Source organism: Dermacentor silvarum, chromosome 8, assembly GCF_013339745.2.
Source record: "Dermacentor silvarum isolate Dsil-2018 chromosome 8, BIME_Dsil_1.4, whole genome shotgun sequence".
In the NCBI taxonomy this organism is placed as follows: Eukaryota; Metazoa; Arthropoda; class Arachnida; order Ixodida; family Ixodidae; genus Dermacentor; species Dermacentor silvarum.
In genome coordinates this window covers 172,219,877-172,243,441 of record NC_051161.1, presented here as the reverse complement: position 1 = coordinate 172,243,441, position 23,565 = coordinate 172,219,877, and the positions used below count along the sequence as shown (strand labels likewise).

At 50.1% G+C, this 23,565-nt stretch overlaps 1 protein-coding gene across 1 annotated transcript in view; it reads right to left on the bottom strand.

The window, feature by feature from the left end:
• LOC119461848 (serine-protein kinase ATM) overlaps nt 1–23,565 on the bottom strand; it is a 754,892-nt gene that overhangs the window by 602,263 nt on the left and 129,064 nt on the right. Inside the window, exons 14-15 of the mRNA XM_037723219.2 lie at nt 15,795–15,994; nt 4,532–4,645 (exon numbers count right to left, since the gene is read on the bottom strand). Coding sequence (XP_037579147.2) covers nt 4,532–4,645; nt 15,795–15,994 — 314 coding nt within the window. The remainder of the gene's footprint in view (nt 1–4,531; nt 4,646–15,794; nt 15,995–23,565) is intronic.

Sequence of the window (23,565 nt, the reverse complement as noted above, 5' to 3'; positions counted from 1 at the left end):
CACGAATGCAATTGAACCACTTCAGTGGCACCCTCTGTTAGAGGGGTAAGCAGCGTAAAGTGTTAGTGGTGTTAGTGGCACCACCATGGGCTAGAATGCAACACAACACAACACTACATCTTCCTTTCCGAGGTCAGATTTACAAGTTCAGTCTCTTCGGTGGCACCACACGCCTTCCGAACCTTGTAACCTTTTCGGGGATGCCACCCGTGTCCCGCCTGGCACTCCTCTCGTGCTTGCCGGGTGATGCTTGCTCCTGGCTTGGCCCCGGGCTTGGAAATAAGGTTGGAGGTGTCAGGTTTGGTTTATCGGGGGATGATGCACTTGAATGTGGAATGGGCTGCTCGGTTGCAAAAGACACCAGATGCCGTCGGTTTCGCTGCATTACACCCCTGGGTGTTTCCACGATGTACGAGCGTGGCCGCTGGGCTCTGCTGAGAACCTCAGCGCGGCACTCGGCATCTGTTACCCACACTTCGGCCCCTGATGACAGGTCCCAAAGCTCTCGCACCCCGTGGCAACGGTTGAAGTTCTGAGCTTGCCGTTTCTTGACGGTGGTGTCCTTTTGGGAGAAGATGTCTGGTGGTGGTATTTCTGGAGACAACTTGCCGTGGTCCATGGGTACGCCTGTTCGTAACCGCCGACCCATGAGCAGCTGTGATGGGCTGTAACCCATGACACCTGGTGTGTCGCAATACGCTAGCAGTGCCAGGAAGCAGTCATTGCTCTTGCGGAAGAGATCCTTCACAGTGTGCACTGCCCGTTCTACTGCATCCTTTGACGGGGGTAACCGGGACTGCTAGTAACTTGACTGAACCCATAGTTTTTTTGCAAAACTTGCAAACTCGTGTGAAGAGAACTGGGGTTCATTATCACTTTGGAGCACTTCCGGTATGCCGAATTGAGCCATGACACTCTTGATAGCCGAAATCACTGCTAGGCTGGAAGTGTTGCGTAGCGTGATGACTTCAGGGTAGCGTGAGTAGTAGACCACAAGCAGCAGAAAATTTTGTCCCTCCAGGTGGAGCAAATCTGCCCCCACTTGTTACCATGGGTGCTCCATTGAAGGTGTTGGTAGGAAAGGCTCAGCCCGCTGAACTCTTGTAATTGCGCATCGTTCACATTATTCAACCATTGACGCAATATGTTTGCCTATGTTATGCCACCAAACAGAGTCGCGGGCACGTGCCCTGCACCGGTTCACGCCCTGATGTCCTTCATGGATTGCATCCAAAACGTCCCTCTGCAGAGCTTCCGGAATCACAAGACGCCCTCCTTTAAGAAGCAATTCCTTGTATACCGTCAGCGCCCCTTGGTACTTCCAATACTTCAAGAGGTTCGATGGAACCTTGCTCTTTCAGGGTCAACCTTGTCTGCAGTATTGCACAAGGGCGACGCACTCGCCATCCATCGGACCCACTGCTTCAAGGCCGACTGATGTGTCTTGCTCGATGCTGCTGACAACCTCACTTACATACAACTGCACTTGGTTTCCCTCAGCGGTGGATGCTGGTGTGACAGGGGCTCTTGAAAGAGTATCGGCCGTTGCCAGCAGCTTCCCCGGAACGTACAGCATCCTGTACTGGAACCTCATGAGCTTTAGTCGAATCCTTTAGATTCTTGGCGGTAAAGCATAGACATCCATGGAACCCAGCAGTGACGTGAGCGGTAAGTGGTCAGTCTCGACGGTGAAGTATAGGCCACGGACATACTCGTCAAACCGCTTGACTGCCCATGCAACTGCCAAGCCTTCCTTTTCCGTCTGGCTGTACCTTTGTTCCGTTGGTGTGAGGGCGCGTGATGCGTAGGCCACAGCTCTACGCTCCCCACTCAGCTGGTCTTACAGCACCCAAGCCAAACGAACAAGAATCTGCGGATATGATGGCCGGGTGCAGTTGGAAGTAGTTCACCATGCAGATGTTGTTGCCATGCCATGCAGAGTGAAAAGATGTCGAGGATGAAGAGCACCATCTGCATCACAATGGACGGATGATTTGTTGGCGACCAGCTCACTGGCGAAAAAATAATCGGGAAGTGTGCGCGGTAGTGAAAAGCGTCCCTCAGATGAAGACGCGGGCCGCGGCCGCACTGCGAAGGAGGTCACGAGATGATGAGAATTGTAGCTTCCGCACTGATATTTTGCAAAATAGAAACAGGATTTGCCGATTCATTCATCAAATAAAAGCATGTTGACGTAGTAAGCATTTGTTGGTTGTCTTTGTACTCTCGATAATACCAGCATTCAGTATTCTGTTAATTCGGACATAATTTTCACTCTCGTGAAATCCATATTAACGAGGTTTTACAGCACTAAAAGCATAGTAGGCACTAATTTAAGACCTCTTGTGATGAAAATTTAGGCTTATAAGTCTCCCCGTGTGATATGCACTGAAAACTGTCATGCCTTGATTTCATGCTGTCTTGTCTTGGCTCATGACGATTGCACCACGCACATTGCACATCACCCTAAGAATAGCCTGTCCACCACCACCATTGGTCCCAAACGTGTTTGCGCACTACGCCTAGCATTTCTACTGGGAGAGGGGGGGTGCCTTGGCACTTGATATAGCTTAGCAGGGTTCCCTGTGAAAAACATGCTTGAGAATCCCTGCGCTAGAGTAAAGTGACGCATAATGTTCAATTTATTACAAACATTTAGCACTAACTAGAGTTCCAATACAAGTCAAGCTCAGCTGCAGCTCATGGCTACCAATGGCGAACAGCGAACCGCAGCTCGGCCATGCTCGCATCGCACCTGGTAATGCCGCAAATATCAGCATGTTTTCTTCTTCTTGTGAAATTATTGCGAGGCGAGGATAAAGCGGCAACACGGCAACAAAATATTGCTACATGGGAGCGTCGGCGGTTCGTTCTGAAGCACAGTCTGCTACAGATTCGAAGTGAACCGGAAAAGGCCTAGTGACGATATCGGTGGCGAGTGATCAGCGGCGGCGACGCCAGAGCATAGCCGCGACCACTCTTCTTTCGCTGAGTGGTCATGCCGCTGTGCGGCAGGGAAATCCTCTGTACTGTGAGACAGGCAGATCTCGCCCTTGGCCTGTGAACTGCGGACCGCCGGCCGCAGTTCAGCCGAATGCGCACCAGGGCGCCCAGGTGCATCCATGATTGGATGAAATGGCGCATCAACGCACCCCGGTGCGCCCCAGTGCGACTTTTCAAATTTGCCATTATTTTTGTGGACTGGATGTAGCAGGCCAGTGTTGCCTGGGCACGGAGCAGGGGTGGGGGGGGGGGGGGGGGGCTTTCTCGGAAGTTTGAAATTAGCAGTGAGGTTAGGGGGGCTCTTGCACTGGTGGGGGTTTTTTGCTCGGAATTTTACAGTACACGTGTCAGTATGCACAGGCGGGTTCTTCTTTTGCATACAAAAGTGTAGTTACGTCCTGCTTCATATGCTACGGTTGGCGCTTCCCGGCAACTGCAGCTTATGCAACCGTAATCTTTGCTGGAAAACGCTTGCGGCAAACGCTATGTGCAAAGGCGAGCTTTCTGGTTCTTTCTTTTGCTTTCCCCCCCATAGCTGGCACCGCCACTGCCGCGGATGCGAGTGCCATCTGCTGGCGCTACAAGGAACCCAGCCAACACATGCGGCGCGCACATTCCAAGTCTTTGTCTATGAGCACGACAGACCCATTGGGAGGTAGAGCTAGATAGCTTTGCTGTAAAAATGAAACACCAGCCCTTCCCCTGTCGAGAAAATGGGGGTAAGCGAAGCTTGTCGTGTGTGTATCTGACCTTCGTCAGGGTAACGAAAAGTTCACGACATGTCACGGTAATGAAACATAAACGTTTATTAAACGTATGCATCGAGGGAAGGAAACATACAACGCGATGGAAGGAAAAGTTGCACGAAAGGGAAACAGAAGTAGAAGGAAAGGGAACAAAAAGTACCATGAAATGGAACGAAAAGTAGTAGGAAAGGGAAGGGAAAGTATTAGGTCAAGTACACACAAGACAACCTTTGATTACCCCCATTTTCTCGACAGCGGAAGGCCTGGTGATTTTCTTTCTTTCTTTCGTGCTCTTTCTCTTTATTTCTCTCTTTCCTTCTCTCCTCCTCTCTCTCTTTCTTTATAGTCCCTGGTATGTGCCATTGAGCTTGGACCCTTTCTGCACCATTGCCAGGATTGACCCACTTTTCAGCTTGACACCACCACCGCCACCACCGCCGAAACGTGTGAGGCCGCGACCATCGCGGCCGTCTTTCCACATTGTGCGCGATCCTTATCACTGCGAGCATCAGTTAGTGCGCGGTATTCCTCCTCACCCCCTGCAGCTGCGTACGAGTGAACCGCAGCATGCCCACAAGCATGCCAAAGCTGCAGGCAATTGGGACAGAACACTTACGCAGTCACCAGCTTGTGAAAAAACACCATTATGATTGAGCATTTCTACTGCGCTAAGGAGGATAAAATTTTTTTGGCACATTCTCAGACAGCAAAGGAACCTGAAATGGCCGAATAATGCAAATGCACACAAACCTTTGTCGGGAGGTGAGGAATGAGAGAGTTACCTGCAGCTGCTGGACCAGAGGGCTGTCGAACAGGGCTGGCCTCACCTGTAGTCGCCACATGTGCGTGAGTAAGATGGCACCCATGGCCCCAGAACAGAGGCATGCTGGCAACGTCTGCACGAGAGCATGTCGCAATTATCAACAGAGTGCCTTGCTACAACAGGCTGATCCACCTTCAGTGTCGGGAGAAGATCTCCTTCCACAGCCTTAATCCCAGGTATTGCATAAACCAGGGGTTCTCAAGCATGTTCGTTCCAGGAACCCTGCTAAGCTTCATGAAGTGCCAAGGAACCCCCCCCCCCCATTTAACCGAATTAAAATGTCCTAATTAACCGAATGTCGAATTACCCAAGGTATCAAGAAAACAATAAATGAATGTTTACTACGTCAACAGGCTTTTATTTACTGAATGAATTAGCAAATCTTGTTTCTATTTTGCACAAGCGCAGTGCGGCACCCGCCGCGGTGGCTCAGTTAGCAAAGGTGTTTCGGGGCTGAGCACCAGGTCACGGGATCGAATCCCGGCCGCGGCGACCGCATTTCGATGGAGGCGAAATGCAAAAACTTTTGCCCGTGTACGTGCTTGCGTTGTAGTGCATGTTAAAGAACCGCAGGTGGTCAAAATTAATCCGGAGCCCTCCACTACGGCGTACCTCACAGTCAGAACTGGTTTTGGCACGTAAAACCCTAGAAAGAAGAAGAGCAGTGCAGAAGCTGAAGTTCTCGTCATCTCATGACTTATTTGAGCCAGCAGCGGCGAAGGCCTCGCGACATCCTTCGCAGCGCGGCCGCAGCGCGCGTCTTCATCTGAGACACGCTTTTCACTACCGCGCGCACATCCCGATTATTTTTTCGCTAGTGAGCTGGTCGCCAACAAATTGCCCACCCATCGCGATGTAGCCGGTGCTCTTCATCTTCGACAGCTTTGCACTGAGTCAAAGCGAAACTACTGCTTACCGCAACCGCTGCGGAGAAAACCGCGGCCGTTATCGACGAGATCATGGTCGGCGACCTTGCGGTTCAGAAGGCAGGCGGCCGACGCCATGGCCGACGCACTCACCAAGTCAAAACGAAACTACCGTTTGCTGCAACAGGTGCGCACGAAACCGCGATCGCTATCGACGCGATCATGGATGGCGACTACGCAGCTGCGAAAGGCATGGCGAAAGGCACGCAGCCGACGCGCGCACCGTCAAAACGAAACTATTTCCCGCAACCGCTGCTGCGGACGAAACTGTGCTGGTTATCGACGCGATTATAGATCGCGATTACGCACTTATGAAGGCACGCGGCTAGCCGCCAACGCGGTGTTACGCGCGGCGATTAACGCAAGAATAAAGGCTTTGAGGACACAAAGAGTTCCGGCGTTGCTGTCAGTCACGTATAGCGTACGATTGCCGCTGAGGACCATAACAATGAGGACTGCATCGCTTCGTTTTTGGACGCTAGCGCCGTTTTAGCTCTTGCGGCGCGCACTTGTGGTGCTCCGCGCATCAGTTTTTTTTTATTCCTCCGAAGTATAACATCAGTGCGCACGTACGCTATCGGCACCTACCCTATCTACAAACGGGAGAAATGCGCACGGTGGTAAGTTAGAGCCTCCGAGATTCAAGTGTGAAAGCTTAGGCGCGCTGCCCATGGCTGCCCGTTTTCGGCGATTGGGTGACTACAAGCTGCTTGCGGATTTATTGCACAGTTCGCGCGTTGCCGTTACGCACTGTGATGTGCTTTTTGACACTCGGGCATAGGTAATTGAGGTTCTGCGGATCAAGCGCACCTCGTGTTCGCCGTTTTCGCCACTTGGCGAGCGCGGGACCACGGAAAATTTATCAGTGGCTCGCGGAACCCCGAGCAGGCGCCTGCGGAACCCCCGGGTTCCGCGGAACCCACTTTGAGAACCCATGGCATAAACTATATGCACGCCTGGGATGAAACACAACAAATAAGCTAACATTTTCTAGGGATGTGAGAATATTAGAAATTCTTATTACGAATTTAATAGTTTTTGTACTCAATTCAAGAATTCACTAAACAAAGTTGTCCAGTGTTCGTTTCATTCAATTATCATAAGGGACAACAACAGTTCTTGCACGAGAAATGCAAATGGAGACTCGTCTGAATTATTCTGGTTGAGTAGCACCCCAGTTGCGCAGACAATCGAGTTGATGAAGTGTGACTTAATTACGCACAATGGTTACCAGCCGTCGAGTAAGCAATTCACCACCTCGATTAAGATAAAGCAATTTATCAGTTGGCCAATCTCAGCATGCTGGGCTCTTTGAAAACAATGCATATTGCTCTTTCAACAAGCACTACAGTGTGTACATGCAACTGGAACACACTGTTCATTTTTTCCCGACTTTCAATGTCATCATGAATCACATCTTGTGTACATATACCAGATAGCATAAAGAAGCATTTTGTTGAAAACAGACTCTACAATGCTTTTCACTTCACATCGTTAGAAATTGGGAATATTCAATATTCGATTGGATATCCAATAGTTGTCTTTTCTTGCATATTCGTATTTCATTCCATTGTAAAATTTTGTTATTCGCGTGCCCCTATAAATTTCAACTGTTTCGCCCGTACTCGGTATGGATGACAATAAAAGGAAATGCGGGAATGAGAGAGTGGACGCTTTGAGCTGCCGCACCGCATAGCGCACACTCTTGTGACTTCACTGCCAAAGATCTTTATGTGCATGCCTGCTGTAGCTGTATAACATAAAACTTCACTGATAATTACCATCGATTGCCGTCTTCCCCCTATGTGCTTATTTCTTCCATCTCCCGAGAAAACTTGTGCATGCTCCATGCAGACAAGTCAATTGCACCGTGTCACCTTAGGGCAAGATAAAGTACACTTTAAAGATTAACATATTAACTTATTGGGTTTTACGTCCCAAAACCACGATCTGATTATTAGGCATGCCGTAGTGGGGGCTACGGATTAATTTTGACTACCTGGGGTTCTTTACCGTGCACCTAAATCTACACTGGTGCTTCTGCATTTCGCCCCCATCAAAATGCGGCTGCCATGGCTGGGATTGAATCCCGCGACACGAAAGCCAGATAAAGTTTACTGTGCCAAACCGGCTTATTGATGCGAGCTGTTATACAATGTCATTTCTCCGAACCAGAATTTGAGTGAACCGGGACAAAATTAGAGCGTGTTGAACCCAAGCTCAACTGGAATTTTTTGCAGCTGGACACCCTGAAGTTAGTACTACTTTGTGGTCCAATATGCCTTCATCGATAACTGTGTTACAATGCAATGTCCCTTTGCTCATACATTCAGTACAGTGTGAACATGTGTAAGTACAGGTTCAATAATCTGAATCAGACTACCATTTTTGCTAACATAACTTTTACATTCAGTCTGTCCATTGGTTCTGGTATTCATGCATTCAATGTACACCAAGTAAGCTGAAATCTCTGGTGAGTATTGTCCTAAAGACATATTTTTGCCGCAACTTAAGAAACACAAAAGAAAGAAACAGATGACGGCGAAAAAAAATTGTTCTTGAACCAACTAGGCCAACAAACAGTTCCATTCAAAGTATGGTTTATCATTCGCAACAGCCACTATGTTTTTTCAATTCAATTAATTTCCAGTTTCTAAAAAAACTGAAGGTGGCAAAAGAAAAGCAGTGTCGTAGCACTGCTTGGCAAGCCTGTCCTCAAGAAACTCAAGTGAGCTGCCTGGGGGCCTGTACACAACTACAATCTGACCAAAAGCAACTACCCAATGATGGAGGGTAGCAATAATGGAACGGTTTATATTTCAGTGGTCTCTTAATTAGTGATGCCATGTCATTGTATAGCTCTTGAGCATACAGTACGAACCAGGATTTGTAATGTCATGATGTAACTACGTTTTTGCCATGGGGATTATGTCTTGGTCGTGCAGTACATTTTCCAATTGTTCACTCTCGTTTATGGTGCTTCAGGCGTTCACATTGAGCCGCAAAATTTAGCAGCAGGAGCAACGCACAGCGTAGTGCAAAAAAGGAAAAGTGAATGACATTAATGACATTAGGTCTGCATGGGATGCATATCTGACGCACATTTATAACAGTGGAGTAAATAACACAGAGCCTTGTATTGTAATGCAAACTTATAAATTTTATAAGTTTGACACCGACAACTGCTCGGCAATGAAACAAGCATTTACCTTAGATCCGAAGCACACGTCAAAGCAGAAGTGTCGGCATAAGTATTGGTTGCGAAGCAGTACACCTTTTGCAGCTACCATGTGGGTGGGTCTTTAAGGGCTTACAAGGCCATTTGAACGTTCTTGTCGATTCGTGGCAGCTCAAAGAGGTCTACTAACCACTCGCCACAGGACGTCGAAAGCAACCACTTCATTTTGTTGGCCCAAAAGTTTCGGCAACGACTACTGCTGAGCCCAGCTCAGCCTTTCTTCATACGGGCACTAGCAAACACCGCGCGACTGCGCCCAAGTCAACACAGCAGATACGCCAAGCATAGCTGGAGCAGAAAGCATTATGAATATGCACGCAAACACCACTGCACGGCACAACACATGAACACTACCTCACTTGCAATCAATAATTTATTTGAAAAAAAGAAAAAGATAACATTGCCACTTCTGCCTTTCTCGCCGTAGGGAGAGCTTCTGGAGGTAGCGCTTGGCATATCAACGGTTCTTACGACAGTTCTTTGCTGATGAAAGCACAATTCTGAGCAATCATGCGAGGGCAAGCGTTCAAACAGTTCCGAACCATTAAATAATTGCACCCCAGAATAGCCCCCGAAGGGCCGCATTTTCGGTCAATTCCTGTCAGCGATACGATCGCTTACATGTGACACTTTCATGTTACTCAGTACTGGAAGCGTGGGAGTCTACGGGTGAAGCGCTTCTCACACAGTGACAAGCTCTGTTGCTCATAGATTCCGTTGTGTTCAAGTCGCGTGAACGCTTCGCCAGCGCAGCGCCGTTCAAAGAAGGTTGCAGCGAAATGGCAGCTGTCACAGCACGGGAGCGGCATACCGCATTTGGTCGACGGGTACAGTTCAAAGAATCAAAACAAAAAGAAAACATTTATAAATGAGCCAGAAAGTGAATTTCATCTGCGGAACCCCAATTAATACGGTCGCGTGCTAGCCCTGTGTGCACACGGCGCACAATGGTGCGCAGCTACTCTGTACCGTACAACTCCTGGGGAGTCTAAAGTCTGCTCTCAGGCGGACATAAGACGAGACGCTGCGTTCGTTTTTCTTTCTTTTTTTGTTTTTATGTCGGCTGTCTTTATTTCCAGCACGAGCGGAGAAAGGGGGGGTGATGCGAACTGCGGACGGAGCGATAGCGGCACGAAGCAGAAAGTGAGCGAAGAGCGAGGTGCCAAGTCCCAACGTCGCAAAGATTGACAGCAAAATAACCGGGCCGGTCGCACATCCTCCCGCGTCCGCTCGGCGCTCTTTGGCTCCCGACGATTTGAACAGAGCTGTCTCATGTAAACATGGCGTTGGATCCGGAGTCCGACTGCCGGCATACAAGCGACTAGCGCCACGGACGCTGCAACAGAAATCCAACTCAATGGTACCATCACAGAGTCGGTGCAGGAGCACAACAGCGATTATAAAAGCATAATGACAGAGAGTTCGGTGCAACGTGTAGTCGCAACCATGCGAGGAATGACATCCGGCTGCAGAACGGAACACAACCGAGCCAAGGGAATGAAAATTGAAGCGCATACTGCTTAGTATGAGGTCGGCCACGTTGCGTGAGGGTGTCTGTGGTGGGGTCTCTTCAAAATAGTGAAGAATTTACTCTAGGGACCTAAAAAAGTTGTCCCGAGTAACCGAGTGTCTCTTGTAACCATGTCTCTTGTATGCAACGTTGTTAACACGGCAAACATAGGAACAACCAACCAAACCATTTTCAATGTCTCTTATGACCGAGTGTCTCTTGTAACGAGGTTTTACTGTATTATCGTGGTTGTTCTATCGGCATTGCTCCAGCTTCATCATGCCATCATCACCATACAGTAGTCGTGATACAGTTCTCGTCACGCCATCATTGTCATGTGTTGTCTTCATACAATCATCATACATTTGTTGCCATACCGTCGTCGTGGTCATTCTATCATTGCAATTATAACTTCGTCAACCGATACTCTTCAGGCTATTGTCATCAGACAGTCATCGTCACACAATTGTCGCAACGCCATCGTCATTCCATCAGCGTTCCCTCGTCATTGAATCGCCATCAATGCGTCATTGTAATATAGTCGTCGTCATGCCATTGTGATGACAGGTTCTTTTGTTTTAATGTTTCAACGGTTCTCTTAGGCGGAGCCTCCCAGAACCCAATTGAGGACAAAGCCGTTTGTTGGACAACGCACACAAACATTTATTAAAACAAACGAAACGCAACCCATAACTCAAACACTCAATGAAAGACTCATAATACGGAACACACTCGGAGCTGGAACGCTAAGGACAACAGGCAAGTTCGGGCAGGCAGCGGGTGTGAGTGTGCACTATAGTCTCGACGCTGCGAAACGGAGATGAGAGGAAGTGGCGTCAATCTCACCAATGGTCGGGGTGTCGGATCATTGACTGGGCGACCAGAGCGTGGCAGCTCTGGCTTGGAGGGAAAAGGCAGGTGGCTTGGTGACACAGGCAGACGGCGGCGGCGTTCTGGCCGGGCAGCTGGTTGTAGAACTCGGGCCTGTAGCCCGACAGCTCACATTCCGCCCACGGGTGCAGACGCTCACCGGCCTCAGGCAGCAGTTGATGATCGGGAATAGTGGCGATGCCCAGGAATGGGTTGGCAAGAGGGCCCGGTCGGTTGAAGTCCTGGTGGCTCGGGTCCGGAACCCAACGGCCCCGTCTTCAACCCCCGGTCCGGTGACGACCTTCTAATGGTGCCGCTTCTGGAACTCTCCCCCTCTTCTGCTAGCACGGCTCGTTTTTCTACCACTCTGGCCAATTTGTTGTTTGGTCATTGGCTGCTTGAGGCTCCGTGTTGTCTTGCGATTGGATGCTTTTCCTTTTATTATTGCGATAGCAATTATATGGACACTCCAAAGCAGATTTCTGCCGTCGCCGTGAGGTTCCGTATGACGTCAATGGAGATGAAATCGTTGTCGCGCGCCGCCGAACGCTGTATGTGCGAGTGAAAGGGCGCGAGGGACGCGCGCTTTCACGGGGAGTGAACGCACGGCGGAGAACAAACGCGCGTTCTGTGCCGTGCTCTCTTAAGGGCTGCAGAAGTAGGCGTCTCTTTCCTCCTTTACCATCACCATATATGTAGAGCAAACGCGCCTTCTTCTGACGCACGAAAGGCCGTGGAGGGGAGGGGGAGGGAAGGGAGGCGATGTTTAGCTGCGGCACCAAGTGCCTATTTATACGCCGCGCCGCAAAACATCGAGGGCATCGACAACAGTTCTGCGTATTGCCGGCGCTGCTGCATGTCCAAGTTTATACAACTGATAAAGCTACTATCATTACTCCGTATAGCTCTCTACAAATTTGCTATCGCAATTGATGCTTCGCCTTTCAGGTGAAACTGCGACAACTTTTTTTTTCTTCTCTTGCGCCGCGCGTTCACGTGCTGGCCGTTCTTCGTGTTGGCCGCTCTTCTTGTTGTCTCAATCCACCGCACTGTGTCGTGCACTTCACACACCACCAGATCGGGGGTTGAAGATGGCCGTCGGGTTCCGGACCCGAGCCATCAGGACTTCACCCGGCCGGGGCCTCTTGCCAACTCGTTCCTGGGCGTCGCCACTCTGCCCGATCATCAACTGCTGCCTGAGGCCGGTGAGCGTCTGCGCCCGTGGGTGGAACGTGAGCTGTCGGGCTACGGGCCTGAGTTCTACAACCAGCTGCCCAGCCAGAACGCCGCCGCCGTCTACCCATGCCACCCAAGCCGCCTGCCTTCTCCCTCCAAGCCAGAGCTGCTCTAAATAAACCTGCTTTAAAGTCAGGTTAACAGCGCAAGGTCACCAGAGGGGACAGAAGAGAGAACAGAGCGCTGAACTTCCAACAGTTTGCTGGGGTCTCACACGTGCTCTTGGGACAAAGGAACGACAACACAGTATTGCAAACACAAGGGCATTTATTGCGCCTTTCATATACTGATGCACGCTAGCCGAATTATTATGCATAGAACATTCACATGGGCGCGCGACAAATCAAGGAAGTCCGACTCACCGCGACCGGATAGCGAGCGAATATGTTCGCCCCATGCTATGACACCATCGCCTAGTCGTTCACGTGTACGGTCACGCAAACGGTGGCGCGTTCTAACGATCCGTGTTCGTCCATACCAGTGCCCTGCTCCTAGCTTCGTGAGACGGTCGCGCGAAGCGGGCCGGCGCACACGCGAAGCGTCGAAGCGTCCGTGCGTGTTGGCCGCCGATCCCAAGCCAAAGAGAGAGCGCCTCCGACCTTTTTCTCCCAAGTGACCTTGCCGTTCGGTGGCGTTAGCATCGCGACACTCGCGCCATCTCTCGCAAAGCGCCGCAATCACTACGACCGCCTCCTGCGCTTAGCCACGCGGTGAAGCCGGATTACAGGAGACGCGTAAGAGTCGCGCATCCCCACAAGTTATAATAGCGATGCTTTCTGAAAAGAAAATAAACTGTTGGAAGTTCAGCACTCTGTTCTCTCTTCTGTCCCCTCTGGTGGCCTTGCGCTGTGAACCTGACTTTAAAGCATGTTTTGCCAACAAGCCCAATCTTACACCCTTCTTAAATAAACCTGTCATCAGCAATGCATGTTGTCGCTACACTGCTTTAAATGCTAATTGCATCCCTGTTGATAGTCATTGTGAGATCTTGTGGTGTGTGAAGTGCACAACACGGTGCGGTGAATGGAAATAAACAAGAAGCAGACGACAAGGAGTGTGCGCGCAGAGGAATGTTTAACAAGCTTCTCGTAAGAACGAACGAATTAATCAGGTCTTTGAATGTAAATTGCAACTCGCTTACTCGAAATACTTTGGGATGTGAAAAATCAGCTGCTTCCAAATGCCAAATTTCCTGCTCCAAAGTGCTTCAAAATGAAATTTCTGATTCTCCAAAAATTGCTCCAAATCAGAAGTCCGCAGTAGCATCACTGCAAGTGTCCATAATGAGCGCTAACCTATGTCGTCGCCTCAAAAAAGTTCTTACGCCTGCTGTCACTCGAGCCGTACGCGTCGCCAATGGCGCCATTGTTGCCGTCTGTGGTATGTGCACTGCTCGCGTAGGAATTGCTGGCCGCCAAGTTCCAGTCCTGTTCACCGTACTGACCAGTTGCCCTCATGACCTAATCTTCGGGCTTGACTCTCTGACGACGCATTCTGCCCTCATTGACTGTTCCACCGGCACGATGTGCCTCGAGCTTCCGCTTCTTTCCGACGTTCGCCCCGAACAACCGAACACCTTATGCACTAGAGAGTTTGTTTGGTTACCTCCAAAAGCCCTAAGGCCTCAACGGCAACCGTGCCTGAGGGCGACTAGTTTTCCTGCAGCGATCGTCCAGAGAAGGATGGCGAGGAAAAGTGGTGAGGCTGCGGAGAGGCGACGGGGAGCGGGGAGAAGCGGCGAACAGGAGCAGTGGCATCAGAGGGAAGAGGCTCGTGGGAGTACAACGAGTAGTAAGTAGGGGAACCAGCGGCTGGACATCTAAAGGAGTAGGGTGCATAAAGGTCTGGCGAGATGTGTAGGTCCAACGGCGACGGCAATAATGAGCAGTGTGCCCGGCCTGATGACGGGAGAAGCAGATGGGCTGATCATCGGGCGTTCTCCATTCCGCAGTATTGTGGAAGGAGACGGGAGAGGTGTAGGATCGTTGAGCGGGTCCAGAGGAATAAGGCCAAGCGTCAGGACGAGTCAGTGAGCACGCTGATGGAAGGCCAAGATTGGCAAACTCCTGCCTGATGACAGCTTGAATGAGGGACACCGATGGCTGCGATGGGTCACTGGCGTGGGTTGTAAACACGGGGGGTTGAATAGGTGCAGGACAGGCGGCTTCAATTTCGCGACGAACAATGCGAGTAACGTGGTCACAGGTGGGCGGCTGGCGAACGGCATCACACGATGAAGTTGCAGCCGTATTGGGCAGCCGGGTGAATTTCTGGGTAATACGGCGGCTCTTCGCGTGTTCAAACCGCCGGCACTCTTTGATGATTGTGTCGACGGTATCAACGTTGGTATAGACGAGCAGGTTAAAAGCATCGTCGGCGATACCTTTGAGCACATGAGAAACCCTCTCGGACTCAGACATGTGCTCGTCAACCTGGCGGCAAAGAGCAATAACGTCCTGAATGTACGAGACGTAACTCGGAGGATGTTTGTGCACGAGTTGCAAGTTCATTCCGCGCAGCAAGCTGCCGACCAGTGCTGTCACCGAAAAGGTCACGGATCTTCTCTTTGAAAGAGTCCCAGCTGGTAATTTCCACCTCGTGCGTCTCGAACCACACCCGCGGTGGGCCATCGAGGTAAAAAAGCACATTGGCGAGCATAAGGGTCGGGTCCCACCTGTAGCCGGCGCTGATCCGTTCGTAAAGGTTGAGCCATTTGTCGACGTCAACCCCATCCTGGCCAGAAAATACGCCAGGATCACGAGCAGGAGGCAGAACGATGTAGGTCGGAGCGACGGGAGGGGCAGGGGGTGAAGACGATGTGCCTGCACCGACTGACATGGTCGCAAGCGTGATGAGGCGGCCGTTGCGAAGCTCCGTGATCGAAACAGGGAACTACCCAGCACTTCCACCAAAAAGATGTTACGTAAAACGGCACAAGGCGGGACTATTTACACTGTATTTACAGTATGAAAGAGACACAGTAGCCAAGATGGTGGACAGCCACCAGCACCAGAGAGAACCGTCTTCTTCGTCGTCTGCCCCAGGATGAATGTCTCTCGCGTAGCAATATTTTTACATTGAAACTATAAGAAGTCAGCAGGGGATTTCTGAAAAGTTCGTTAATCTGAAAAGTTTGTTAATGTGGGGTTCGTAGTAACGAGATTTTACTATCTACACCGACACGTTTCCCTTTTTTTTTCAGATTGTGACTAATCTTGTGCAGGTAGGGTAAGACGATTACTTCCCTTCTTCCTTACGGCATTGCAAATTTCGTTCTTACTTTTCTTTAAAATGCTGTCTGCCAAAGCGGACAATACATGCAACGGATACCCTTCTGTGTGCTTTTGAGATAAGGTGAACTCACAACAGTCAAGTGTTCAGCTTTTCCAATCAGCATCATAGTGCCCACTCAAAGCGACAAACAACTTGATGTGTTGCCTACCTCAATGGAGTCAAGAAATGCCAGCCCCTGTTTGGCCAGTGTGTCCAATGTGGCCTCCCAGGCAGTCTCGACAACAGTTACTGGTGACTTGTGCCAACTGCCTGTGTCCTTGGCGCCAGACTCTGTGCGTGGAACAGCGGTAGTCCGACGCTCAAGGTCGGCATCCAGAATAGCCCTCCAAGGGTATGGGTCCTGCCAGACTGCAGCACAGAAAGACTTCAGCTGACAGCACTCACAAGGTCCACTGAGCTGTACGTGCTAGACTAACAAGACAACAAAATGTGTGGCTACACCTACCCCTGCACTGAATGTGACATGCTCACTTCATTACTGCGCCAATGTGCGTGGTTGTACAACTCTCAAACAGGGATTAGTTTAAAACCACTAAACATGAAAGAAACACCTGACAGCTCTGGAGTGAGTCCTCATACACAATGCTTAGAGACAAAAACTAGTATTAAGTATGCCATTTTCGCCCCTTCAAGTTTTTATTTTGTTTCAAAGTGCTGAAGTAACGCATTTGTAAATGGTAAACCTCGGCACATAACTTGATATTGGAGCAAAAAGTTATCTTCTTCGTTCTATTTTAGCGGTACATAAGAATGTCATAGTATAGTGCACACTGCAGCTTTATAGAAGCTTGCCTGCAGTTTTTGATCAAAGCAGCTGCAAGTAAGTAAAAAAATAATCGCCCAAGCACTCTGTACAGATGGTTAACCAGCGAAGCAGAAACGTGTGGCCCTGGTGTTTATCACTGGGTTAATCCCAACGATACATTAAAGTCTTTCTCAATTATTGGTTATGTCTGTGTTTCTTAATGAGGTTATGAACGAGAAGAAAGGGAACCGAGGGGCCCGACACGTTCAGCTGCTACGGAGAAAACGACGTCACTGACGGTATGCCCGCAGGCAGCCGTTTTCGCCATTGCTGCTCGCGATTCTTCAAAATTAAATCTGTCCGTCACGTGAGACAATGAATGTCTCATACCTCCTTCAGCAATGGCTCATACCCCCGTAAGCACGGCCTCCCCATTACGACAACAGAAGAGAAGTGAAATTCTATGCTGGAATGATGAGCGGCAACAGAGTCAGCTATGGAAGAAGACGACGACGCCCGAGCCATTGCTGATGACGACAGTTGCTATGTACAGGCGACGGACGGACTAAATGGCTAGCCATATACAGCTTCGCTGTAAAAGCCACCAGTAATGAAGTGAGCAATGTATGCAGCCTGTGACTGCAACCAGCAATCACATTTTCCAGACAAAAGCTTTAAAGTCGCACAGTCTCAGAGGAATAAGCCAGCATAGATACAGCCCTTGAGTAAGAAGTACAATTTTACGCTCCATTCACACATGAATGGTTGCCACGACAATAGCACCGACTCCGGCCAAGGTGCAGAAAGGAGAGTGGAAGAATTCTTTCACCTTAAAAGGACAAACAGGCATTCTTAAGATGGCAGCCATGAAAAACTTTGTTGCCCTTCCGTACACTCCTTTCACTTATGAGGCTGTTTGTCGGCTTGCTGAGTGCCGCGCGGCTGCTGCAAATAGATCTGCTTTGGTGCGGCACCGTAACTTTAGTCCAGGCAACCATTGGCAAGGATGGCGAGTAGTATTGGCGCAAGATGTGGCCAAAGAACGAAAGATGTGGCCAAAGAGCGATGATAAGGACTTGTCAGTGGTACATGAATAGTGAAAGTGTGGTTAAAACAGATGTGGTATTGTTGTAAAGGGCCTAAAAATAGTCGCTGTAAAGTGCGTAAAATCTATAGGTAATAAGATCATGGCAAAGACTAATCAAGTTTGCTATGGACACGAGAGATGCATTGTGAAAGAATGATGATATACTAAAATATGTCAGAGGCAAAAATTTTCAAACTTAACAGAGCCCTTGAAATGCAAGGGCCTGGAGGCATGTGCTATACTGAACTACACTTAAACCTGGATATAACGAAAATGACAAATTCCCGAAAAAAATTCGTTACAAAGAGGATTTCGTTATATGCAGGTTTGGCACTAAAGTTTGAAAAAGAAGCACTTACCGTATTTACTCGATTCTAATGCGCCCTTGATTGTAACGCGCGCCCGTTTTCCATTTTTGTTGAAGCACTCATCCTTGGAATGCAACACCAGGTACTAGCGTGGACGCGTGTCATTTCACACAAGCGCAAGGCATCGGAAACGAAGAGCGAGCGTCACGATGGCGTCATAGCGTCGTATAGTGTTACAGTAGAACCCCGCTGTTACGTCGTTTTCGGCCGGTCCCGGCACAGCTTCCATAGAACCCAATGCATTGGTAACCCCACTGTTGGGTAGCAACTGTGGGTTCCCACATCATACAATGCAAACTGCCACCCCGCCACATGGGTGCAGCAGATTGATAGATTATCGCGCCATAGTCAAGTCGTGAGCCAACAAGGCACCTATACAAGTGCACCTATACAAGTGCACCTATACAAGTGCACCTATACAAGTGCACTAATACAAGTGCATTTCCTGTCACTGCCCCATGTTGTACGCGACAGCAGCTTCAATAACTTTGTTTTCAGGCACTTAATCTTCAAGTATTTGATGTGTGGAATGAATCTGAGTTTCGAGTCCAATATGATGCCGAGAAACTTGTGCTCTGCGCTTACAGGTATAATGTGGTACCAGTGAGCTTAATAGCAGGGTCTGGTACTATTCCTCTCTTATTAGTGAAAAGGACGCATGTGCTTTTCTGTGGGCTCAACCTAAAACCGTTTTCATCAGCCCATTCAGCCACTTTATTTAAGCCATGCCAGACATGTTGTTCGCAGACTGCTAAGTTGCACGATTTAAAACCAATCTGCACATCATCTACATACGCAGTGCAGAACATTGTTCATGGAATAGCCGTGCATAAAGAATTCATTTTCCCAATAAACAGTGTACAGCTAAGCACACCGACTTGTGGGACACGAGTTTTCTGGGTAAAAGATCTCGACAAGGCCTGGCCCACCCTTACACGAAAGGCACGGTTAGAAAGGTAGCTTTAGATAGTACTCAACATGTTGCTGCGGACACCCATAGCGGAATAGCCTCGGATAATACCGAAACGCCATGTGGTGTCATACGCTTTCTCCAAGTCAAGAAATACGGAGAGAAAAAACTGTTCATGTATAAAGGCATCCCTTATATTTGCCTCAGTGCGGACAAGGTGGTCTGTAGTCGACCTACCTTCTCGGAAGCCACATTGGTAGGGATCTAGTATTCCGTTGCTTTCTAGGAGATAGACTAGGCGCCGGTTTATCATCTTTTCAAAGACTTGCACAGACAGCTTGCCAAAGCAATGGGTCTGTAGCTACTATGTAAGGATGGGTCCTTGCCTTGTTTAAGCATGGGGATTGCTATAGCTTCTTTTTAAGAAGATGGAATGTACCCAGCAGCCCACATGACATTAAAAAAAGAGAGGAGTGTCTTTTGTGTTTCAGGGTGAAGGTGCTTGGTCACACAAGAAGGAAGGAGTGCTGATGCATCAACTGGAAATGCCGCGAATACAGCGGAAGAGTGCGTCCTATCTACGAGCTGGCAACAACCATCGCCACCAATTCTGGATGCATCCCTCGTCTGGCAACATGGATCTTTCTCAGTTGATCTGCCAAATATAAGGGGTGTCAGCTTCTTCGACCCGTCTTGCTACGCCACAGCAGTCGCGATGCTGTTCTCACCGTTTGCATTTGTACAGGTTGCTGGTGACTGGGCTTGGTCTGCTGACCCCTACATCATCGACTGGGCTCCCCATCACACAATAAGGAAGGAGTGCTGATGCATCGACTGGAAATGCCGCGAATGCAGCGGAAGGGTGCGTCCCATCTACGAGCTGGCAACAACCATCGCCACCAATTCTGGATGCATCCCTCGTCTGGCAACATGGATCTTTCTCAGTTGATCTGCCAAATATAAGGGGTGTCAGCTTCTTCGACCCGTCGGGCTACGCCACAGCAGTCGCGATGCTGTTCTCACCGTTTGCATTTGTACAGGTTGCTGGTGACTGGGCTTGGTCTGCTGACCCCTACATCATCGACTGGGCTCCCCATCACACAATAAGGAAGGAGTGCTGATGCATCGACTGGAAATGCCGCGAATGCAGCGGAAGGGTGCGTCCCATCTACGAGCTGGCAACAACCATCGCCACCAAGTCTGGATGCATCCCTCGTCTGGCAGCATGAAACTTTCTCAGTTGATCTGCCAAATATAAGGGGTGTCAGCTTCTTCGACCCGTCGGGCTACGCCACAGCAGTCGCGATGCTGTTCTCACCGTTTGCATTTGTACAGGTGCTGGTGACTGGGCTTGGTCTGCTGACCCCTACATCATCGACTGGGCTCCCCATCACACAAGAAGGAAGGAGTGCTGATGCATCGACTGGAAATGCTGCGAATGCAGCGGAAGAGTGCGTCCTATCTACGAGCTGGCAACAACCATCGTCACCAATTCTGGAAGCATCCCTCGTCTGGCAACATGGAACTTTCTCAGTTGATCTGCCAAATATAAGGGGTGTCAGTTTCTTCGACCCGTCGGGCTACGCCACAGCAGTCGCGATGCTGTTCTCACCGTTTGCATTTGTAGAGGTGCTGGTGACTGGGCTTGGTCTGCTGACGACTACATCATCGACTGTGCTCCCCATGACACAAGAAGGAAGGAGTGCTGATGCATCGATTGGAAATCCCGCGAATGCAATGGAAGAGTGCGTCCTATCTACGAGCTGGAAACAACCATCGCCACCAATTCTGGATGCATCCCTCGTCTGGCAACATGGAACTTTCTCAGTTGATCTGCCAAATATAAAGGGTGTCAGCTTCTTCGACCCGTCGGGCAACGCTACAGCAGTCGCGATGCTGTTCTCACCGTTTGCATTTGTACAGGTGCTGGTGACTGGGCTTGGTCTGCTGACCCCTACATCATCATCGACTGGGCTCCCCATCACACAAGAAGGAAGGAGTGCTGATGCATCGACTGGAAATGCCGCGAATGCAGCAGAAGAGTGCGTCCCATCTACGAGCTGGCAGCAACCATCGCCACCAATTCTGGATGCATCCCTCGTCTGGCAACATGGAACTTTCTCAGTTGATCTGCCGAAATATAAGGGGTGTCAGCTTCTTCGACCCGTCGGGCTACGCCACAGCAGTCGCGATGCTGTTCTCACCGTTAGCATTTGTACAGGTGCTGGTGACTGGGCTTGGTCTGCTGACCCCTACATCATCATCGACTGGGCTCCCCATCACACAAGAAGGAAGGAGTGCTGAGGCATCGACTGGAAATGCCGCGAATGCAGCAGAAGAGTGCGTCCCATCTACGAGCTGGCAGCAACCATTGCCACCAATTCGGGACGCGGGAGCATCCCTCATCTGGCAACATGGAACTTTCTCAGTTGATCTGCCAAATATAAGGGGTGTCAGCTTCTTCCACCCGTCGGGCTACGCCACAGCAGTCGCGATGCTGTTCTCACCGTTTGCATTTGTACAGGTGCTGGTGACTGGGCTTAGTCTGCTGACCCCTACATATCATCGACTGGGCTCCCCATCACACAAGAAGGAAGGAGTGCTGATGCATCGACTGGAAATGCCGCGAATGCAGCAGAAGAGTGCGTCCCATCTACGAGCTGGCAGCAACCATTGCCACCAATTCGGGACGCGGGAGCATCCCTCGTCTGGCAACATGGAACTTTGTCAGTTGATCTGCCCAATAAAAAGGGCGTCGGCTTCGTCGACCCGTCGGGCCACGCCACCGCAGTTGCGATGCTGTTCTCACCGTTTGCATTTGTACAGGTTAGATATCACGATTCCTATACTTTTCGTGAAGACAATGTCTGTCTTGTTGCGGTGTCGTAGCCACCTGATTGTTGCAAGCGTTTTCAAACAGGTGCGATGTACCTATGGTGGTTTTTGTTGCTGGGTGGTGATATTGAGGCGAAGCCCAGTCCGATGTCGATGGCGCAAGAAGAGAAGCTTGACTCAGTGAGCAATGCGATGCTGCGTCTAGAGGCAAATAATACAAGCCTTTTGCAATCTGTCAATAAAATTCTAGAAGTGCATAAAACCCTTAAAAGAGACTTGGATACGCTTACAAAACACGTCGATGACCTTGAATCTAAACCTGTGTCCATGCCCTGTAAACAGCCTTCTGAAACCTGCAACGATGTTAGCAAACTCCAAGAAAAAACTGATGACCGGGAAAACCGTTCACGAAGGTTGAATGCATTGTTCTTTGTGGGGATGCGCGACTCTCACGCGTCCCCTGATGTTGTTTTCCCCGCATGTCTCCTGTAGTCCGGCTTCTCTGCATGGCTAAGCCCGGCGGTGGTTGCGGCGCGTTGCGAGAGATGGCGCTAGTGTCGCGATGCTAACGCCACCGAACGGCGAGGTCACTTGGGAGAAAAAGGTCGGAGGCGCTCTCTCTTTGGCTTGGTATCGGCGGCCAACACGCACAAACGCTTCGCGCGTGCGCCGGCCCTCTTCGCGGGACCGTCGCGCGAGGCTTAGAGCAGGACACCGGTATGGACGAACACGGACCGTTCGAGCGCGCCACCGTTCGCGTGACTGTACACGTGAACGACTAGGCGATGGTGTCATAGCATGGGGCGAACGTATTCGCTCGCTATCGGGTCGCGGTGAGTCGGAATTCCTTGATTAGTCGCGCACCCGTGTGAATGTTCTATTGGTAGTAATTCGGCTAGTGTGCATTAGTGTATGAAAGGCGCAATAAATGCCCTTTTGATTGTTTGCACTACTGTGTTGTCGTTCCTTTGTCCCAAGAGCACATGTGAGACCCCACATCTGGCTGCCCAACGTGGACCTCTTGGGGCATCGGACGATAATTTTAACAGCTTTGCTCGGTTCGAGATGTTTCAACCGAAGCGTAGTCCTAGCGTGGATTTTGATCGCTAGTGTCGGCGGTGTGCTTTCTTGAGCGAGGCGACGGTTGCTGTAGCGTGTTTGAACTTTTCAACATGCTAAGCCTTTTCGCGAGTGTTTTGAAGTACACTCGTCGGTACGAGAGCCACGTGGTCTGCATCCTGGGAGAGCGAGGCCTAGCACCCGCGGAGCATTGGCAAGCCTGAAGCGAGTGAGTACGGAAGCCTCGTGGGTGGTCCGAATTTCTTATGTAAATAGCTTCTTCTATACCTTTGACTTCGGAAGTCGAGGCTCAGGGAGCCGGGTGACCGCGGGCCACGGGTGCCGCTACGGGCTGACTGGTATTGCGGCCTGGCACTGGGCGCTCCGACACCGTCTGGGACGGTGGGCGCCGTCAACTCGAAAGCTGTGTGCACCGAGCGGAGTAGGACCACCTCACAGAGCTAACGTCTCCTCGCGGCTGCCTGTTCTTGTGCCCATTTTGGGTGTTCTTTTTTTTTTTTTGGATGCCGGTTGTTGTCAAAGTAGCCACGCATTAGGCCTAAGGCTTAACAAAGCCGCCTGTCGCACGTTGAGGGACACAACCTGGTGGACCGTGGTGTTGAGATGTCGCACATTGCTTCCCTCATTAGTTCGCCTCGCACGAATTGAAATTACTCGTTCGACTCAAAAAAGTAAGCTTTGTTCACGTGAACTTAGCATCTGAAATGCCGCCCGGAATTTTGGCTAGCCGAATTGAACATCGTACCACGTGGGCGATGCGTATGCCGAATTCCTCTCCCTTGCACTACTTTAGTGTTTGTCGAGTGCGTTGAGTGTACGCAGCGTGAGCGGAGTCACCCCTGGTTTGCTGTCACCTGCACATCGTCAGCGCTGCTGCCCCAGACTACCAGGCGG